We start from the raw sequence: 22,452 nt of genomic DNA on the forward strand, positions 1-22,452 counted from the left end.
ATTGGCCTACATCTGTCTGTGCTACGTTTAATTTTTTATCTATGTAATCATGCATCAGAGAGAGGCTTTAGCAGCAATTCACTTTGGTTGTCTGGAATCTCAGTTTTCAGCGTCTCTAGTCATACACGCTTTCGGGACGCTATGTCAAATAAAATGTAGTTTGAAACATGTCTCGAGGTTTCTGCATGATTCTGCTGTGCTCAGTCCAGTTGTCTGAGCGCAACACCATCTGTGGAAGGCTGAGCTGCCTGCTCTCATTGGTTTGACAAACACCTTTGCAATTGAGTTGCACTGACTACCCCCTACTGCTACAGATTTGCAAAACCATCGAGGTGGTACATCAAGCTTGATTTGCTGCAATGTTAGGAACATTCCTTATTACAAAATTTACGTATGGGTTTTGGGCATGATAAATTGCATTTTTGTTTTTTACATGTCATTTTTCACATAATCACACTAAATAAATGTGCTTAATTGACAGCCCTAATTTTTACATATAAACATTGTAGCCTCAGGGCCACCAAACATAAAGACAGCAAAGTCAATCACAAGAGAAAATGAAGGTTAGTGTACTGTAAATGTATTACGGGGGCTTGTGACGTACAGTAATAAGGACATTTAATGAGCAATAAATGTGAATATACAGGGGTCGTAATGCTTGGTTTACACTGGAAGGCAGTAATTAATTTTGTGTAGGTACAGCTCATTATCTGACTCAGCCTCTCGTTACCATTTGGCCACAAAATCTGGGCTCTGTCTTATAGTTTAAATATACCAACAGGTGCACAAATAAAACAGTTGAGTTGCCTCTTAATAACCTCAGCCACAGCCACTCAAACACACATTATTGGAATTCACTATCACATTAGACCGACGTTCTAAGTACGTAAATGATCCAAGGTGAGTGATAATGACAGATGCAGGGCTCAGTTTGTGCACATTCAAGACATTTTATGTGCATGACATGCAGTAGATGTACTGTATGTAATAATTGACCTATCTACAAATTGTCATGCCATAAGTGTAGATACCTGTGTTTACATTACAAGGCGAGTTGTTAATGGTCTAGCTGGTTCCTCTAATTCAACGCCTTTAAGGTGTGAAAGCTTTTTTGACACGCCATTTGACATTCCCATTTGTACTACACTAGTGCAGACAGGAAACGTGTTCAGGTGAGAATGATGCTGTCTGTGTTGAATGATTATTTGCTGGATCCATCTGTCCTGCCCATGCTGTGTTATTGTAGAAGTCTATTTTTTGTTGTACCACCAGAATCTCTCCCTGTTGCTGTGATCATTGGAGTAGCAGTTGGCGCTTTCGTCGCTTTCATCGTCCTCATGGGAACTATTGGAGCATTCTGCTGCACGCGCTCTCAGAGAAGTACGAACCTCTCAGTCAACTGCTTGCCTGCATGTCCATCACTGGAACACGCTAAGTTCTCCTCAGTCAGAGATAGAGCAGGGTGTTAGAGTGTTCATGTCACTTCACAGAAACCAATCCTTTATTTCTATATCTTCCTTTTTTGTTTGTGTCTGTGTTTCTTAAGCTGAGCGCACAGTATAATACTGAAGCTCACCAACCTTTCATGTTTTATAAGTAGTGATAGAGCAATATATTAGGCAATTGTAATATTATCGGCATCGGCCGATGACATCTATTTGGCACATTGGCTCATTTCCACAAAAAAAATAAAATAAATACAACCTGGTCTCAGAAACAAGTTATTATTTTGATGTGGCTTGTATGTATCACATAGTTTCCATAGTGAAATGAACATTAGAGACACTACAACAACGAGTTGCATTTTCTTTCACACAAATCATGTGCAAGAAGATTGTTAGATAAGAAGTTCTTTAACACTTTTTGCCCTGTATATCACACAATGCTATCTTATGACATCAAAACACATTTACTATAGCACATACATTTTTATTATGCATGTAATAACCAACTACATTTAGAAGCTTGTTTAAATACCCTCAAATTGTGAAGTAGTTGATAACTGATAGAGTAACTGACAGAGCGTTGCACTTATGAGTATAAAGACCGGAGTCCTGAAGAGCACATTAACTGAAAGTGTCAAAGAAGCATCAAAAAATGACTTGGTTGTTTCAGCAATTGTGGTTTTTATCTCTCATTTCCTCTTTAATAAACTATTGTTAAGTTTAGTTTTAAGATTTAGGGTAGGGAGGTAGGTTTTGTTGATTTCAAACTTAATAAAACATTAACCTTAAAAATCTCATCTGTTAGGTCGAGAATTTATTTTTAGTGGCACTCTGTGGAACTACTGTGGTATGTGTAAAGAGCCACGTAATATAATTTTGCAAAAATGTTGCCACAATCACGTTATTTCTGTGAGATCAGGCTCAAAAAATACCAACAGCCTTGTCGATAGATAATAACTAATTTCTGTTTTCAAAATGTTCTAGTGAATTTAGAGTAAATATTGTGTAAAATAAGTGTCTGTTTCATTTCAGCTATTTTGTTTTCATTTTATTGACTGTCATTAAACTCTATTATGTATATCAGCATTACATTAGCTCTCTAGATCTCCATATATGCATTGGCCATCTGTGACAAAATGTGTGCACACTTGTGAGATGTGCCGAATGTAGTCCCAGATGCTCAGCGGATTTCAAACAGTTTTAAAAAGTGGCAAACCTGTCTTCAAGTATGCACACTGTCCTGACTAGGAAGAGAGCAGCAATGACAAACAGACACTGAAATAGCAAAAGAGAACATAGGTGTGAGAAGAAGAAGAAAATGAGATAATATCTACAGTCACTTTAAACATATTTTATAGTAAATATGCTCAGGGCAACATCGTTTAGTCTTGTAAGATGCGCTTGGCTTTGTTTCATTTTATCGCAACCATCCTCTCTCATGATCAAAAGAGAAAACAGCGCATCCATGTACATACAGCCTTACAGTAATGTCAGACAGCTAAACTGAGCTTGCAGTACAATTGTTGGTGGCATTACTTGCGTTAAGCATGTTGTTGTTGTTGTATGCCACAGAAGACGCTCACCTGGTTATGCCTACTCTGCCAACCTCCATCTGTGCTCAGCAGAGAGAACTTGCAAGCAAACTTAAGACAGAAAGTAAGACCTATTACCTGACTGTCACAAATTTTTAGTACACATTGTTCTTCAATGCATTGTCTCTATGGCTTCTTTTTTTTCCTTTTATCTTAGCTCTGTGGTCTTAGATTTTAGGTACTTTTATTTAAGTTTATGTAAGCAATTTCTGCCGTTTTGCTAACTTCCACCATTCTGCTAACTTGCTAACCACAGATTCTCTGTCCAAAACCTTGCCTTCCAAAGAAACAGTGAGTGTTTCTGATTGGCTAAAAGTATGGGCTGTTTACAGAGCCCAGGACTGTCATAGAGACAAGTTAGATTTTTTAGAACATCTAATTCAGTAATATCTGTTATGTAGAAAGAACATTTATGAGTGATATACCATTAAAAACAAAGTCACTTACAGCACATTTAAGGCAAAGTGAAGTGGCATGGTATATATTACATTCTTTTTAATATTTTACATCAAAACATTAGTTAATTACATGACTGAAGTAACAAATGCTTTCCTTTCAGATCTCAAAGGTGTGGTATCAGCCAAGAATGACATTCGTGTGGATATTTTGCATAAAGATCACAACGCAGCGCGAGAAAACGAGGAGCACTCTGCTATGAAACAGCTTATGGTGAGTCACTATCTGTACAGAGAGAACAGTGTAAACACCCTCCTCACCATTGCCCCAACAGCACCCCCAATAATCAAGCTAGCTTATTATGCTAGACCCTGTCACATCTGTAGCTAATGAATGCTAATCATCCCCACTCCAACACTAATAGCGCCTATCTCCCTTGCCACTGCTAATGTCAAAACAATGAATAATGCAACATACGTGTGAGAACCCTGCTGGCCTAGAGGCCTATATTTAGCCCCCAGCCCGCATTTCCTGGGCAGACATGGGCATATCTACATGTAGCCATGGAGATTCCAGTGATCAAGAGGTCCTTATCTCCTGCACCCCCTCTGTCAAAAACACACTGCCACCATCTTTGGAAATTTTACTCACTACCACTTATGTCTCCGAAGTCCAGATTCACAGTTTTGTTTGAGGCTAAGGATGTTAACCCTACCAAAATACAAGATAAGGAAGTAGAATGTGAAGACACCTCATAAAAATGGCATTGCCTTGCAAATTTTTGCGAATGACATGTAATATATATATATATATATATATATATATATATATATATATATATATATATATATATATATATATATATATATAAACATTTATAGGAAACTGCCCCTGTTGAATTTCTTTTGAATGTCATTAAACATTTTGGAGTATCAAAGTGCAATTTGAGGGGAAGGTAGAGAGCAATCCAAAGGTTGACGTGTGGATGGGTCTATTTTGTATTTCACAGATTGACCGTGGAGAGTTTCAACAGGAGTCTGCTTTGAAGCAACTTGAGGTACTTCAGGAAGAGGAGAAGGAGTACCAGCACATCAAGGTATGCATCAATAGGATCTAATGGAAATGATGTAAGGAATTGTGACAGAGGTTTTTTGATATATGACATCCCACTAAAACATATATATATATATATATATATATATATATATATATATATATATATATATATTATATTATATTATTTTTTTTTCTGTTTATAAATATACTGTCTGTGTGTATATGTGTGCGTATGTGTGTGTGTGTGTGTGTGTTGTCCTTTTAATTTATCAATGTTCAAAAAAAAAAAAAAAATAGATAAAAAAAATAAAGGTGTTCATGAATTCTGTTTCACTGCCGCCTCTACCTGCTCCCTAAGGGACTGATTCCCTCCCTACATGTAGATGAATGTGTAAAATGAGCAGTGAGAACAGGGACAGCAGTGCACAGATATGGTGTGCACACAATCCCTGTCGCCTGACAATGCCTTTCCAACAGTGATTATCGTTTCTCCCTGGCAGGATCTTGCCTGCACGACAGCTTAAAATGGCATCCACGTCCACGCTGTGGCGCCTGTTCTGCTTCTTAGCAACTGTGCCCAGATAGCACCACATCAACAACAGGAGACATGGAATCAAGTTGCCTCACTTTGATTATTTCTTTCCATGCAGAATTTGGAAAACCATGATTCCGAAACCAAATTAGAGCTGAAATGTAGACTAACGACTGTTGCAGTAACATCAGTTTGTGTATTATGAAGGTTTCACTTAACCCTTTTGCACATATGATCAAACCTGTCTGATTACATTGGCTGTGTTTACACAGGCGTGCAGGCAAGATCCTGTTACAATAAATCAGATTTTTTACTCACATCTGACACAGATCAAATATTGTTGCACACGTGTAAATGCAAAAATCCGCACAAGATCAGATTTTTTCACATCCGATCTGAGCTACTTCCAAATGTGGTTTTAAATCATATACATATCCAATATCTGGACATCTGATCTACGTCTAAACATGCATATCCAATTCCCTTAGGCTTTTCTTAACGGCGTGTTCTTATGAAGCAGACGTGCCTGTAGGCGCTTGCATAAAAACATGTTGAGGTGCAAGTTTTGTACCCACTCCCTGTCATCAAACGTGTGGACTTGGTCCCACCAGTACTGACTTCCAGCCCTATTTGGACAGAATTAGTTTTATATGGGGATGTGAGGTAATGTAATAATTACCAAAGCTTCTCAGTAATTTTAATCCTGTGCGAGTTATTCCGGACAGCACGTTCCCACACCAGTAAAAATTTGTGTGATTACCTACTATAAAACGGTCTGTAAAAATAACCCATGGTAATATTAATCCAGTGCGAGTGAATAAAAGCCCATAAAGCTGCACTTTCCAGCCTTTGAGACCTTCAAATATTAAACATTTACCCATGTAAAAGAGAAACTAGCAGTTTTTATAATGATTTGAGCAGAGTGAATGTGGGAAATTATGTTGAGCCCCATGTTTTGGAAGATAAAATTATATAATGTGAAGGGATTGTCCATATTTTTAATTCAAGAGTGAAATACAAGATTACAGGCTTGATAATGTTACCAGTTCTGTTGTATTTAGCCAAATATTCCAATCAATTTCTTCTCATAATCACAGATACAATATGTGACCATGTATTATATGCCCAAAATAATTAATAAGCACATTATTCATTTTCTATATAGGTCAGTTACGCATGACAGCAGTGTGTAAATGCTGTAGACGCACCCATTTATGTAATTTTTAAAGATATCGCTTATCCCGTGCATGTGAATTAACGGTAAATATTACAGCTGTCCGCAGTAATAATTAGCTAATTTATGGACATATGTCAGGAAAACTAATCCCGTCCGAATAGGGCTTTAGCCACACTCGTCTATCCAACATTGAAATCATTAAAGCCGTGCTTACCATGGCAGCAGTGAAACGTTGCTTTCACCTATTTTTGCCTAATTTATTGCATGCAATTTTGCCTACTTATTAATATGCCTAAAATTTGCCTAAATATTAAATAGCACAAGGCCATTCAAAACCCGAGGGTGAACCGTGGTGCTCATAAGTGAAAGTGATCAGCAATGGAATCATCCGAGTTTGGGTGGGAGATTAATGTAAAATCAGATATCAGATACGAGTCATGTCTTCAGTGAATGTAAACAGGCGGGACAAAAAATCAGATATGGTCAAAAGATCGGATCTCTGCATTAATCCCTGCAGTGTAAACGCAGCCATAGTCCTTTCAAAATTGTAATATCTTAATTTCTTATGTTTCAAACATTCAAAGAATCACAAAATGCTGAGCTGACTGTTTTGATGCAGTGATGCAGCAATGTTTTCTGACGTCAAACAATGTATAAACTAGTTAGCCAAAATTGAGCCTTTTCCGATTCTGTACATCACTCATTCTCACCACTCCCGTTGCAACAGGTGGAAGGGCCAGGTTTACTCAGAATCCCATGCTGTATTGCAATGTAAACAACATGGCAGCATGCATACCTGACAATCGTGTTTGCATCTTATCTATCATAATCAAACATTATAAACATCTACTAATCACATATGTTTGATAATGTATAATCTGTCCTCCAGTACATATAGTTTGAAGTGTAAAGTAAAATTGTTTATTTACAGCATGTATTAAAGATCTCACACTGGGGGATTAGTCAGTACAGGTAAAACTGATGTGCGAAAAGGTTAATTAGCCTGTAATAATATTTTAAGGTTCCTATTAAAGATGGCCACTTTACTACAGTGCAATGAGCAAACTGCTCATCTTTCAATTTGCTTGTTTCTTTCCTTCCTATAGTGCCATTACTTCTGTTTCAGATCATTTATTATAAAACAAAATATGTGCATCGCAGATAAAATACACACAGGGAGTGATTTTGTGGAGAAATTGTGGAATGTTTGAAAGCAAAATGAGTCTTAGAATTTAAAATGTGTATCCAATTAATGAGAACATCGAGATTGAAACTTCCAAAGGCTGAGATTCTTTGAGGTCTTCAAAAGTTTTAGATATTGCATATTATAGAGTAGAAGAGCATGTTTGGCTTCCAAAAAGCTTTATCACAGACATAGGGGGTGTTCAAAATCTCAAGAGGTCATCAAGTCTGTGCTTTTGGTTCCTAGTAGGCATTTCTAATAAACCACTTTGTCCAACTGTTTTAGGTGGCACATCACTATCCGCACTCCCATTGGTAGCTCCGTCAACATCGCCACTTCTTCAACATTCGATTTCACTCATGTCGACAAAAATTGCCAACTCTTAGTAAAAAATAAACAAATTCAGGTCACTACAATACATTAGGCTGTCAGTGTGAACGACCTTTTAAAACCATCTCTTTTACTAGAGATTCATTGTTGATTATAGAAACTTTACCTTAATTTCTTTGAGGTAGAGGATCAGTCTTTACACTTGTTGACATGGTCTGTATGTTATTTTTCCTCAAAGGATCCCACTAATGGATACTACAGTGTGAACACATTTAAGGAGCATCATGGCACCCCAACCATCACACTGGCAGGAAACCAAACCACCGAAATCCGCCGAGATCCTGGCACGGCCACCACCAGCAAGCAGCGCGTTCCCACAGGAATGTCCTTCACCAACATCTACTCTACCTTGGGTGCTGGGCCTAACCGCCTATACGACTACAGCCAACGGTTTGTGTTGGGCATGGGCAGCAGTTCCATCGAGCTGTGTGAGCGAGAATTCCAGCGGGGATCGATGAGCGACTCCAGCTCTTTCCTAGATACACAATGCGACAGCAGTGTCAGCAGTTACAGCAAGCAGGACGGCTATGTGCAGTTTGACAAGGACAGCAAGGCCTCAGCCTCCTCCTCATCCCATTACTCTCAATCATCATCCCAGAACTCAGACCTTACGCGGCCCCTGCAGAAACGCATGCAGACCCATGTCTGACCAGGGCTGGCTGGAGGTGGACAGAAGACAGAGGGTTAAAGGAATCCAGAGCTGGGTTTAGCCAAAGGGGTTTGAAACCCCCCCAGACAAGTATCAGGAACCAGTTCAAGCACATCTAGCACACCAGTTTTATTTTCTCCTCCACTTTATTTGCTTTTATTTCTTTCCTATGTTTGTAAAACTTTTATTTACAGCTCTGAAAAGCCTTACCATTTTCAGAACATTGCTTGTGCCCATGGACTACCTTTCCCAATGTCCTAAATGTCTGGGCCAAGAACTTCCTCAAAACAATGGTGTACCACAGTGACGTTTCTTGCCCATGTAGAAAGATACAAGGACCTTAGAAATGAACCAGTCAGAGGGAAAACACTGCAACAGGGCTTGCAAAAAAATACCATAGATTAGGTCTTTGAAGAGAGCTGACGAAGGCTACTCTCCTAACCTCTGTAGTGCAGACACTCCTCTCCATTAGAAGACAATGCTCTATTGATCCTGTACAGTTAAGCACAACTGACAAAGTTGTATCTAAGATTCCTCAATGTATCTAATTTACTACAGCTAGCTAAACAAAATGATAAAAATAAGAAAAGTACAAAAAAGACATGTAGGAACTGAATTAATAACTAATCAGTTATTACTAACTAGTCAGAATCTTTGGATTCAAGTCCAAGGTTTTTCTGACAGGAAAAAAAAAAAAAAAAGTGAAAACTTCGATTGAAAATGGTTCTGAGCTGTCGGTTAACCATTCAGAGATAAGATATACAGTATGTGTGTACTTTATTGTTCTTTCTTTCATACTGAACATTCTTTATTTTTCAAATTTCCATTATGGTTTGAAATAACTGACTATTGGACTTGACTCTGGGAACTGAGAGGATGATGTAATCTGTTCTACTTTGCCTTGAGTTGGACTATGTAAGGTGTGCTGACATTTCTGTCAAATATGTGGCTATGAGAGGATATTTTTATTTAAATATTATTATTTCTGAATGGGGTTGGTTTGGTGTGGACGATGCACCAATGATGGGAACAATAATGCTTGGATTTTAAAAAGAAAAACTTGTTCACTTGTTATGTGAAGTCAAATTATACAGCTTAAAATCATCCTTCCCATTCATAAAATGTAATTTGAGATTGTTACACAGTACAAGATATTTTTATCATTGCATTTTCTTTGCAATGAAAACACAAATTAAGTTCACATGGAAGCAGAGGAAATCTAATGTGGTTGCCTTTGGACTGCATTGTGTACTCTCACTGTTATAAGTGAGTAATTTGTAAATTTTTGGAAAGGGGTGTGCTTAATGTAAATGTATGCTGTTGTTTTTTGCTGTGTTTTTTTCTCAGTATTTTAGTCTACAGAACTGTCATTGCAACCTATGGCACTACTGATAACTCGAGCACTTCTACACTTACACGATACAGTTGCTCATAGTCCCAAATCAGCGTACTGAATAGTTATTTACAACAACAGAAATCGAGCTAGCATTGCACATTACACTGGATCTGTAGAGAGGCACAAACAGACGTTTTAAACCATAATCCGCAAGTATGGGACGCCAAAAGCATGTTTTGTATGTTGTCTGGTATCTGGAAAAAGGAGACGTTTGGCCAGGAGACATTTGGCCAAATACAGTGCCTGATAAAACAACACCTCCTAGTAGGAGTTGAAGCTCCAAAACATGAAACCAGGTCCATCTTTTTGTCATTATGCTAACTGCATGTCCACTGTTTTGAAATATTGCATCCTTTGCAAAATACGACTCTGGCATTATAGATGTTTGCAGTTCTAAGACTTTTGCCACAATTCCAATTATTTTGGTCCATTTGCTTTGCCAAATGACTCATAATATGGACACATACAATTGATTAGATTACTTGCTCTAATTCGTGAAGCATTCAATGGTTAGGTTATTGCTATACTGGGGGAGAAATATTCAGCAAGACAAAAAAATAAAACAAAATTGTGGCAGCACATCTCTAGTACTAGAGAAGGGAGCACAACCATTATCTATGTGGTGTTACAAGTGGCATAATTGTATGGAATTATCACTAACCCCTTATAACAAGGTTCAGGCTCATCCTAGTATGTGTGCCAACTGTGCTTACTCCAGATGATACTAACACGTCTCTCCCTGCAAATTGTTTCTGGGTTATAGAGCTCTGAATCCACATTTAGGTGATTAACCCCTCTGGTCTAACTCTGTACTACCCCACAACTGCACAAAGACAGATTTGGTGTGAAAGCTATCAGAGTGTTTCACTTATCAAAACTTCCAACACTCCACTCTTTTATCTCCTCTTCATTCTCCCCCACTTATAAAGATAAATATGACCAGAGGCGATTCCCTCATATAAACAAGGAGGAGCAACTGTGCTAATCTCTCACTTGAACTGCAAAGATCTTGAGGTTTTAACCCAGAGGAAGAGTTTTGATTTGCACCAACTTGACAATCCCTCCCTGCCATCCAAGTACAAGAAACACTGTGGGCATGATGCCATTGAGTCAGTCGCCGCTGTAAGCACTTTATGTATGATTATAGTTGTGGCATTTCAGTGGGTTTAATACATGAGTGCTGTTGGATGAGTCTAATTTTACAAATGTATTGGTGCCCATTGTGAGGCTTAGCCACGATAAAGGCTATTTCAATCCTGATAATACAGCTCAGTCCTTGCTACACTGTATATAAATCCCTCATGCTTTCTGAGTGTAAATTTGCAGTTATTTTGCATTGTTCTTCAGTCAATTTGAGTGGTTAAGTGTAGGAAGCAAATCAGGCCATTGATACTGTACAAACGATCACTTACAGAGGCTTTTGTTCAAGATGTTGATGCAGAAGTGCATCCTGACATCTGTACGACATCAGGATTGGTTTGCAGCCATCGACCTGAAGGATGCGTACTTTCACGTATCGATCCTTCCTTGACACAGACCCTTTCTTCGGTTTGCCTTCGAGGGACGAGTATACCATTACAAGGTCCTCCATTTTGGTCTGTCCCTGTCTCCTCGCGTCTTTACCAAAGTCGCAGAGGCCGCCCTGGCCCCGCTGAGGGAGAAGGGCATCCACATTCTCAATTATCTCGATGACTGGCTGATCCTAGCTCACGCACAGGGACCTTGTGCTTCGGCACCTCAACCGACTGGGTCTTCAGGTCAATTGGTAAAAGAGCAAGCTCTGTTAAAATTGAGTGCTCACATTTTACTTACCCTGGCCTATCGCTCTGGTATTGATAGCTAGGAATAAACAATTTCCTAAAAGGTGAAATGAAAATATACAGACCTAAAGAATCCTTTGTGCCCAGGACACAACAATCAACCTTGCAACGTGCATTGAGTTTATATCTGCAAAGTACCGAAAAAATACTTTCCTGTTATTAATTTAAGATGTGGACTTTAAGAGGAATCAAGGCAAATCAGCCGTATCTTACTTTAGCTTTTTCTTTTTTTTTTTTTTTTTTTTTAAGGTATTTTAGCATTAAATTCATAAATTCCAAAATCATTTTAAACACAGTTTGTTAACCCTATTTGGTATGCATTATGGTCAAGTGATGGACTTCTTTTATGGATTTTTTTTTTTTTTTAATAATTATATGATTATGTTAAATAAATACATAAAAAATTGCTCCAATAACACAAGTCAATAGAGATTTTTTTTTTTATTATTTATTTATTTTTATTTTTTTATGGTAAAAAAAAAAAAAAAAAAAGGAAAAGAAAATAAAGAAATGCTGCAATATGGCAACTTTTAACCACAATAGAAAATTGTCTAAAACTTTTTTTTTTTTTCCTTAAAAAAAAGTTTCATTTTTTTCTTCTAATTAAATTAATGTTTCCTTTAAGAATTAGTATATAATTATATTTTAAATTACAAACCCAAACTGAGTAATGACTTTAATATTGCCCTTAAAAGCCTAGCTCGCTGTTGAGTCAATGTGGCTTAAAAAAATTGCGTATTATTGGTTTCTTTGGAAAGATTGCTCTTCTACAAAAAGACTGCTCTTTTAACCTCAACAATGCAATTTTTATTTTTTATTTTTTTCCTGTCTCTCTCTCTCTCTCTCTCTCTCTCTCTCTCTCTCTCGCTCTCTCTCTCTCTCTCTTTGAATAGCGAGAAAGTGATGGAGAGTGATATACTGCCATATGGTAACACCATACCTGAGGGTCAATAATGAGATATGACTGCATTAGCATGATGCTGGAAATAATTAATGGTGGACAAAGAAGAAAAACAATCACATACTCTTTAACTATGACATACTGTACTTGAGTTTAGAACAGCAATGATCCCTACTGCCACTGCATTCATTTCCACTTTACAATGCTAATAAAGCCATATTAATATTTATTATTTGGCATGGAGTGGTTTATCCCAGTTGATACAATCTTAAAATATGGCACAAGAGCCTCGAAACTCCCCAAGACTATTTCAAGTCTTTTTCAGTCACCATGTACATAAAGAAGCTCCTAGCATGTGCTGGAATCAGCTTGGAGGCAGTATGCAAATATTTAATTAGGTACTGATGTTCTGTGTTTGAGTAGCACTCAGTAGTGATGTTTTGCACACTGTGTACTTCCAACCCGATCTCATGAATATTCGTAAATAATTTACGAGTTGGCTATTTCGTATGGTCTTGCATGATGTTGTTCGCATAAACTCGTATGACTTCATCACGTTCAAATTCCCGGATGTCTAATGCGGAAGTAAGCGCAAGTTCCGCGCACAAGGTGTTAAGGACATACTTATTAATATTATGCCTTAATCCAAACCCCTTATCTAAACTTAACCAATCATTAGAGTGTGTAAACATGACAGGAAGCTGTTATGTGTAACAGAAGCAAGTAATTGTCATGTATTTGATGGAAACGATGTCCAGCAACGTCATTGGCTGTAGTGAAAGTCGTAGGAATTCAGACAAGTGCATTCGCACGCTATCATACGAATTAGCCAAATTTAGAAAAGTCGTACGAATCCTGACAATTTCGCCGTGAGAGTGTGTTGGCACTTCTCTTATCACCCAGTCCTTTTGAGTTTCAAAACCTGCTCCCGCCTGACCACAAGTCTTGCCTGCAGTAGGCACCGAATGGCCATATGCTTAGAACCAAACCAAACAGATGAACAAACACCACTCCGGATGATAGGGCAGGGCCTTTGCCAGCCGCAGACAGCAGACTACATTTATGGGTATTGCATTCGTCCCCTGACATTTCAGCACAGCCATGCAGGCTGCTAGCTGATGAAATGTTATGAATTCCCCTCTCTCGACAATAATGTTTGATATCTTCTCCATTATGGTAATCCCAGAGCTCAAGTTTTGTTTGAGGACGGTCACCGTTGAGACAGCATAGGCAGATTATTGTCAATTTCTGTACCCGGCGGACACATTGCATCAGTGATTATATTGAACATTTCTCAATCTTAATTTAGAAACAAAAGAGAGATCAATACATCATACAGTGGAGTCCACTTGCAAAAATGCTCATATTTTGCTTTTTACTAAGGTCTTAGCAAGGCATTAACTTAGGCAATGTCAGAAATGTCATTTGATAAGTGACCTAGAAATAGTACAGAATCTTAAATATTTCTTATTCATGTTACACCATAACATTTCTTTGTTTTTATTTTCCACTATCCAGATTTTTGTTACTTCCGTGCTTAAACTAGACTTTGAATTCCAGGTTCACAATGTGGACTCATGCAATTGAACAGCACTGGTGATTGGCGGCTCTCTTGCATGGGTTTGTGTCACTTGTGTCTTTTCTTTATGTCCCAAGCACTTTCTACATCAGATTTTTATTTAATTATCATTTGTTTCCACGATACAAAAATTGTTAGAAAGTCAGTGACATGCTACAGCCATAACAAAAATGGTGTGTATAAACAGAGGTCAGGAAAATCAATCTAGCAGTTCTGAAGTTATTATACTGCAATGCACTGGGGTTCTATAAAGGTTAACCACAATTTTCTTGCAGTAACTCTCTCTATCAGTAAAAGCATAAAAAATATGTACTTTACCTGTAATGGTCTGGGATCTTATGATGCTTTGACTCTGTATATTTCTGAAAAAAAATAAATAAAAATAAATCAATCATAATAGTAATATAAAAAATAAAAAAAGCAGTTGTATCTGATATCTTTATTGCAACCTGTGTGTTTGATATGATCCAAAAGTCAAATGGCAGCCATATCACCCTGTAGCTCAAGACCAGTTGCCCACTGAAGCTAAGCAGGGTTGAGCCTAGTCAGTACCTGGATGGGAGACCTCCTGAGAAAAACTAAGGTTGCTGATGCAAAAGGTATTAGGGAGGCCAGCAGGGGTTGCTCACCCTGCACTCTGTGTGTGTCCCAATGCTCCAGTATAGTGATGGAGACACTATACTGTAAAAAAGGCACTGTCCTTTGGATGAGATGTTAAACTGAGATCCTGACTCTCTGTGGTCATTAAAAATCTTAGAGCATGTCTTGTAGAGAGTAGGGGTGTAACACTGGTATCCTGGCTAAATTCCCCCCATTGGCCCTTCTGAATCATGGCTTCCTAATAATCCCCATCCACTAATTGGCTCTATAATTCTACTCTCTCCTCTCCACCAATAACTGGTATGGTGTGTGTACTGGTGCACTATGGCTGCTGTTGCATCATCCAGGTGGATGCTGCACACTGGTGGTGGTTGAGGAGAGTCCCCTGTTCAATGTGTAAAGTGCTTTGAGTGTAGTGTCAGAAAAGCACTATATAAATGTTCATTCATTCATATCTAATGATTGCTATATATATATATAACATGTAATACTTTCCATCCCATATTTACAAAATGTAATGAGCACATTTCAATTCCACAAATAAGGTCACAAGAGTTATTTGAAATTATGACATGCTCTTGTTTCATAAGTGTGGCAGCGGGGGCGTGGTCAAGTGTCAGTCTGGAGAGAGAGAGAAAGGGGTAAGGGCGCTTGCACCATTATGTTTAACACCCGTTTCTAATTCCAGTGAGCATGGGGAGAGCGGCAAATAAGCAGCCACGCCACCAGCAGAGGAGAGAGAGAGTCTGGCACAAGGAAGGCCACGGTGCTCCTGAAGCTGTTGCATTTAATCTATTGTGTTTGTGAAGCTGATGTGTTTAAGTAACTGCGTGCCTGTGAAGCTGATGTGTTTGAGTGACTACGTGTTTGTGAAGCTGATGAGTTTGTGAAGTTGTAAAGCACTCAAGTGGCCGATTAAAAGTCTTACCTGAACCTGGAAAACCTGCTTCCCTGTGTTCTCCTTCCCTTCTGCTGTCTAGCTGTATTATAATAAGTATTTATTAGCATCAGTTTCAAGTAATAAAGTAATTGGGGACATAAATGACTGAAAAATTTAGATATTTATATAAAAAAAAAAAAAAAATATCCAAGTGCATTTAACATAATTTAACCTCTACATTAATATTTTTTCTATTAAAGGATTTGCAACTGATGTCAGTCTCAGGGTTTCAAGGAGTTATTTGTCATATACAGTAATATAGACGAGAGTGCTGTGTGTTTTCCACAACCTTCCTGCATCAGTGTCAATACTGACACTGAGATTTTGGCAATTCAGATATGTGAAGCCTGGTTAGTATTTGGACAGATGGACAAATTAATCTGATGCAATTTTACTCTCTGCTGATCTTGCTGACTTGGATGATGGATAACACAGGCTTGGCTGTGTTATGTAGCCAGCGGTTATGGGTTTTGAAGTGGTTTCAAGAGAAAGCTTGTTAGCATTGTACAGACTTAGAGAGCAAATAATTTGATATGAAATGGTTTTGATTCAGAGTTGGACAAAACTGTCAATTCTGACTATAATTCCAGGGATTTCTTTTGAATAAACAATCCTTTTACTTGCTAAGACTTCTGTGGTGGCTATTTTATGTCTAATTTGTAACAGGCAGTTATGTAACAAAGTAGTGTAATCCGCTACACCTGAAATTCCTATCAACAAACAACAGTTACTGACTAAGATTTTTACATGGAATATATTTAAAACATGAATTTGAATTTATACTTGCAGTGCAGACACTTTCTTTCATTATGCACTTATTGCAGTTTTATGAATGCCAGGCAGTGATCTAGTTTTGTCAAGATGCAGCACTCACAGTTTAGACATCACTGTAAGATCAGTGAGTAATTTATGGAAACATGAGGGCACTTGCATCTCAGGGATACTTATACATTCACACAGAGAGAAATCAAAAAATTAAAATCAAATGCATTTAATTTATTTCCAATATGTTGCTTTCTTTTAGTAGATCACAAGCAGGTAAACAAACACATGTGTACATTTGATGTATTGTATCTACACATTGTTACTTGTATCTATACATGGGTATATGGGTTGAATAATATAAATAATTCACCCAAAAATGAAAATGATGTCATCATGTACTCACACTCATGTCATTCCAAACCTGTATGCGGTAATTTTTTCTCCCTCTGTGAAACACAAAAGGAGATTATAATTATTTATTTTATTTTTTTACAGATCTTATTCATACAACAACATATTAACAAGCCATAAATCTGAACGTGAACACGAGTGAGATTTCAGAGCTTCAGTGGGAAGGAAAAAATAGGGGAAAATTATCAGTGATTACCTTAAAAAAGTTCCTCACACAAAGCTATCTTATGGCTTCAGAAGACTTGGAATATAGTGTTGAAATTTATGGACTACTTTTACAGTGCTTTTAAGGTGTTTCTTATACATTTTTGGAGCTTAACAGCTGTGGTCACTTTGAACTGTCGTTGAATGGAAAAGAGCTGCATATGAGGCTGTTCACAAGTATATATATATATATATATATATATATATATATATATATATATATATATATATATATATAGTATTCATCTGCACTGTTTTTATTTGCTTTTCTATGTAAACATGCTATAGCACATCCATCTATAGGTGGACGTCTTTACTGGTGCATCGGGTGTCACTGTTTTTTAGCGTATCACTCATAAGGGAAATGTTTTTTGAGACCCCATGTTAAATTAAACATACTTCAGCTTTTAAAAAACATATCTTGGAATACTTGCATTCTTTTCCATTCATTGTGCTGCATTTAGCTTTTTCCTTTTTCTTTTTTCTTTTTTCTTGTTTTTCACAATGTCTGAACAACCCCTTAAGATGGTGTTAAGATGTGTCACATTTGTATTTTTGTGTTTGTAGGGGTTTTAGAAAGTAACTTTTGAGTAATGAATCACAAATGATTACATAGGGTCTGTTCCAAAACCTAGTGAGCATCCTCCAGAGGCAGCATTTTAAGACATCATAGGTGCACTCCTGACACAAAAGCTGTTCCAAAAGTTAGATGTCTTAATTATGCTGCCTCTAAAGATATCTAGTTTTGGCCAAATTCTAAGGTAGCATTGTATGTAACCTTCCCCGGGTCGGAGATCCCAGAATGCACCGTCCGTGTTGAGCTTGGCAGAAAATTAATCCAAGATGGCGGATGAATCGAGAGAAATTTCAGAATCAGAATCAGAATCAGCTTTATTGCCAGGTATGCTTACACATACAAGGAATTTGTCTTGGTGACAGGAGCTTCCAGTGTACAACAATACAATACAGCACCAAGACAGAGATAATAATAAAAAATAATGTAAAAAATCAAATAGAATAAAAATAAAAATGTAATAGAAAATAAAGTATATATAGAATACACAATAAGACAAAAAAAAAAAAAAAAAAAAGTATATATACATATATTGTAGAGCTGAGGAGGGCGGGGCCGGGTTGGAATGAGACACACCCGGTCCCCAATCAGCCTGATGGGGCGCGCGAGGGATAAACGCGGCCGGGGACGACAGTTCGAGAGAGAGAGAATTACAGACAGCTGTGCTGTGTTTTTAGTTGTGTGTTTTTGGGTGGGTTTTTGGGTTAATAAATTATTATTTAAGTTGTCAAGCCGGTTCTCGCCTCCTCCTTTCCACTAAACCCCCTTACATATATATATATATATATATATATATATATATATACACAACAGTTAGTTCCGGTCCTCGAATCTGATTGGACGAGAGACATTCCATGAGCACTGATGGACTGACACCATCAGCACTCTGACGCTTTACTGTGTGTATCACTCCGCTTGTGTTTGTGCCGTTCTAAACTAAAGTGTAAGAGCAGTGCAGATGTGTTAAGAGCTACGGTTTGTCTTTTTTTACATGTTTTTTTTTTTTTTTTACATTACATATGTTAGCCAGCAGGTGGTGGCAAAAGATCATTTTTATGTGTAATATGAGCCAGTTAGGCATGAAGTGAATCCGCTTCAGCCAGTGTTTACATACAGCCCTATTTGATTGCTTGTATTACTACTGCTAAAGCTAGGAAATAGCTTTAACCCTCTGGGCTCTGAGGGTGTTTTGGGTCCTGGAGAAGTTTTGACATGCCTTGACATTTGTGCTTTTTTCAGTTGCTTAAAAAACATATTAATGTCTAAAGTCTGATAACAGTGTATTCAGCACAAACTGGGCTACAATAATATGTGAGCAAAATGTATGTACATGTTTGTATTTTTGAGAAAATAAAGTTTATGCGTGGTTTTTGAAAAAACAAACATTTTAAGTCACTGAAATAAGGCCATATAACACATACTAAACATTTTTTCACAAGACTTTTGAGAACTGGATCTTGTAGCCTAGAGTTTTTGCAATAAAATGATGTGAAAACCATCCTGATCACTCATTCATACAAAACAATATAGTCATTTAACTTTTGTAAGACACTTTTAGTGTTAGAAAGGCCATATGTGAGGAGGCGTGGATGATCAAGAATATTGATGTGATTCACACCTGAGGACCCATCCCCTGAGAGAGAATGTGAGGAGACTTAATGATTGAATGTATTGTTTGTAGCTTATTCACAAAATCAAGAACTTTAGACCTACGCTGCCATTTAAAAGTTTTAGATCAGTAAGATTTTTTAATGTTTTTAAAAGAAGTCTCTTCTGCTCACAAAAGCTGCATTTATTTGATCCAAAATACAGCAAAAACAGTGATATTGTGAAATATATTCTATTTGAATATATTGTAAAATGCAATTTAATCCTGTGATCAAAGCTGAATTTTCAGCATCATTACTGCAGTCTTCAGTGTCACACGATTCTTCAGAAATCATTCTAATATGCTGATTTTCTAATATGGGCATATTTACAGCACATTTTACACATTTACACCCGAACAGATTTTGCAAGCACAAGCTTCGTTGATGATAATGAGGCAGCATAAACACTAGTTAAAATATAATCTAAACATTCATATTATTTTTATATCATATTATATATCATATTTATATCATACAGCATACAATTTAAATATCTGCTTTAGCCGAAACAACATTTAAATGTAACTAAAACTTGCCTATTAGGACATATTTCAAATTTCAATGCTTTGAATACTGGCTGACAAGTCTGGAAAGAGTCCAACTAGTAAAATATGTATGTTTATATAAAATAGCATGTCAACTAATGTAAGTAAAGACTTACTCATCTGAAATTGTATCCTCGGCTGGATCAAGTCGCTCTTCAAACGTTCCTCGTCGGAGTCCCGCTCTTCTTCTGAGGAAAATGTGAACTCTTCATCACTATCCAGGAGCTTTCTCACCTGTGTAGCATGCCATCTTCCAAACGTGCAGGAAAGTGAATGAATCGGATGATGAACTTCATGTTTTTTAAGGCATTGTTGGGGGCGTTTACCATTTGCATTGATCGCCTCAGCACATTACTGTATGAATAGCGCGCTCTGCTGCTGGGTGTGATCACATTAGCGATAATTAGCTGAGCCAGGAGAAACTGTGCATCGCTTTGTTTCATACAGATTACATTGCAGGAGAATATTTGTTTTATTTAAAAGTAGACATTTTAAGCTTTCTTTAGACATATGTTTCATGTCTGTCTGATAAGTATTCGCGGAGTTTCAGTTCATTTTTGTGACGTGTTTCTGAAAGATACTCAGAGACAGAGACAGCTGAAAGCGCACCCTGTTTATTTTCTTTATTTTACAAAAGCTCAAGGTTTTGTTGTTATTGTGAGTGTACACAAATAAAAGTAGACCCTTTATAGTCTCTAATGATGTCTTACACTTATATGTATGCCCAAAAATGATGGAGTATTTTAAGTTGTTTCTGCTGTTATGAGGAAAAAATCTAGCAGGACGCACCAGCGCGTCCATCGACCCCTGAGGGTTAAACGGCTTTAAAAGAACAACTTCAGCATTATGGCTCATCACAGCTGAGATACACAACAGACTGATTAATTACACAAACTGAAGGCGCTTACCTCTTACCAGACTTTCCACATTGGAGTGGACACACTGTTTAAAATGGAGGACATTGCAGTTTCTATAGTGATCGACTCTTGCGCACCGGCTACCGCGAAATAGGTAGAATTATCCCCGCTTGGACCGCTACTTTTCCACTGAAGTCAGCTGATCTTCAGAAAGCTGACAACATCTCTGCAACAGGTGATCTCACATGCTCCGTCTCTCTCTCTCTCTCTCGCTCTCACACACACACACACACACACACACACACACACACATCCATCCATCCATCCATCCATCCATCCATCCATCCATCCTTGTTTATCCAGTAACTTGTTAGAAACAGCACAAGCCATGATACTATTTCTGAAGTGAACTTATTGAATTACTAACGAAGGCTTGGACGCATCATTTGTTTTGAACCAGCAAAGGCAGATTCTGATCCGCCATGTAATAAAGGAGTTCCATGCACAAATGCGTTTTTATGACCTTACTCAGTTTTTCCTATTTTTTATTTTTTATTTACTTGTTCATTGAACTGTTGTATATAAGCAATATCACACTCACAATCCTGCTATATGGCCCTAAATCAGCACTGCTGTGATTACCTATGGCACTCTGCCTGCGGCCGAATCACAGCAGTGCTGATGTAGGGCCATATCGTACTCTTACTTGTGTGATTTGCTTATATATATATATATATATATATATATATATATATATATATATGCAGTGCAAATACAAATCTGCTATATACAGTGCAAGGGAATGTAATGGCAGAAAAGGTAGGATGTGTTGGATAAATATAAAAAGACTAAACTGTGAATTGCACATAATTATTGCTCAATGGGGCCATTTTAACTGTTCATGAGATGGATAGCCTGAGGGAAAAAAACTGTTCCTGATGGTTCTGGTGCTCAGAGCTCTGTAGCATCGGCCAGAAGGCAACAGTTTAAAAAGGTAGTGAGCAGGGTGAGTGGGGTCCAGAGTGATTTTTCCGGTCTTTTTCCTCAATCTGAACGTGTACAGTTCTTGAAAGGAGGGCAGGGGGCAACCAATATTCCTCTCAGCATTCCGAACTGTCCTTTCTAGTCTTCTGATATCCGATTTCCTAGCTGCACCAAACCAGACAGTTACTGAAGTGCAGAGGATAGACTCAGTCAGTGACTGCTGAGTAGAACTGTATCAGCAGTGCCTGTGGCATGTTGAACTTCCTCAACTGGAGAAGAAAGTACAACCTCTGCTGGGCCTTTTTCATCACAATGTGGGTCTCCCACTTCAGGCCCTGTGAGATGATAGTGCCCAGGAACCTGAATGACTCCACTGCTGCCACAGTGCTGTTTAGAATAGTGAGGGGGGTCAGTGTTGGGGTGTTCCTCCTAAAGTCCACAATCATCTCCACCGTTTTGAGCATATTCAGTTCCAGGTTGCTTTGACTACACCAGTGAGCCAGCCGTTCAACCTCCCTTCTGTATACAGACACATCGTCATCTTGGATGAGGCCGATGACAGTAGTGTCATCAGTGAGAGTTGGTGTAATTTAGTCTGGTGAATAGCTGGGATGATGGTGTTGAAAGCTGAACTGAAGTCCACAAAAAGGATCCTTGCATATGTCCCTGGTATGTCCAGATGTTGCAGGATATGATGCAATCCCATTTTGACTGCATCCTCCGTGACCTGTTTGCTCGATAAGAAAATTGGAGGGGATCTATGAAGGATCCAGTGATGTCCTTCAGGTGGGCCAACACCAGTCTCTC

The 22,452-nt window shown here is 37.9% G+C and overlaps 1 protein-coding gene across 1 annotated transcript in view; it reads left to right on the forward strand.

The window, feature by feature from the left end:
* kirrel3b (kirre like nephrin family adhesion molecule 3b) overlaps positions 1-12,059 on the forward strand; it is a 352,509-nt gene extending 340,450 nt beyond the window's left edge. The window contains exons 12-16 of the mRNA XM_051657521.1: positions 1,273-1,380; positions 3,018-3,101; positions 3,597-3,706; positions 4,443-4,529; positions 7,950-12,059. Coding sequence (XP_051513481.1) covers positions 1,273-1,380; positions 3,018-3,101; positions 3,597-3,706; positions 4,443-4,529; positions 7,950-8,420 — 860 coding nt within the window. The 3' untranslated portion in view covers positions 8,421-12,059. The remainder of the gene's footprint in view (positions 1-1,272; positions 1,381-3,017; positions 3,102-3,596; positions 3,707-4,442; positions 4,530-7,949) is intronic.
* Positions 12,060-22,452: the final 10,393 nt, after the last annotated feature.

This window comes from Myxocyprinus asiaticus, chromosome 26, assembly GCF_019703515.2.
Source record: "Myxocyprinus asiaticus isolate MX2 ecotype Aquarium Trade chromosome 26, UBuf_Myxa_2, whole genome shotgun sequence".
Classification (NCBI taxonomy): Eukaryota; Metazoa; Chordata; class Actinopteri; order Cypriniformes; family Catostomidae; genus Myxocyprinus; species Myxocyprinus asiaticus.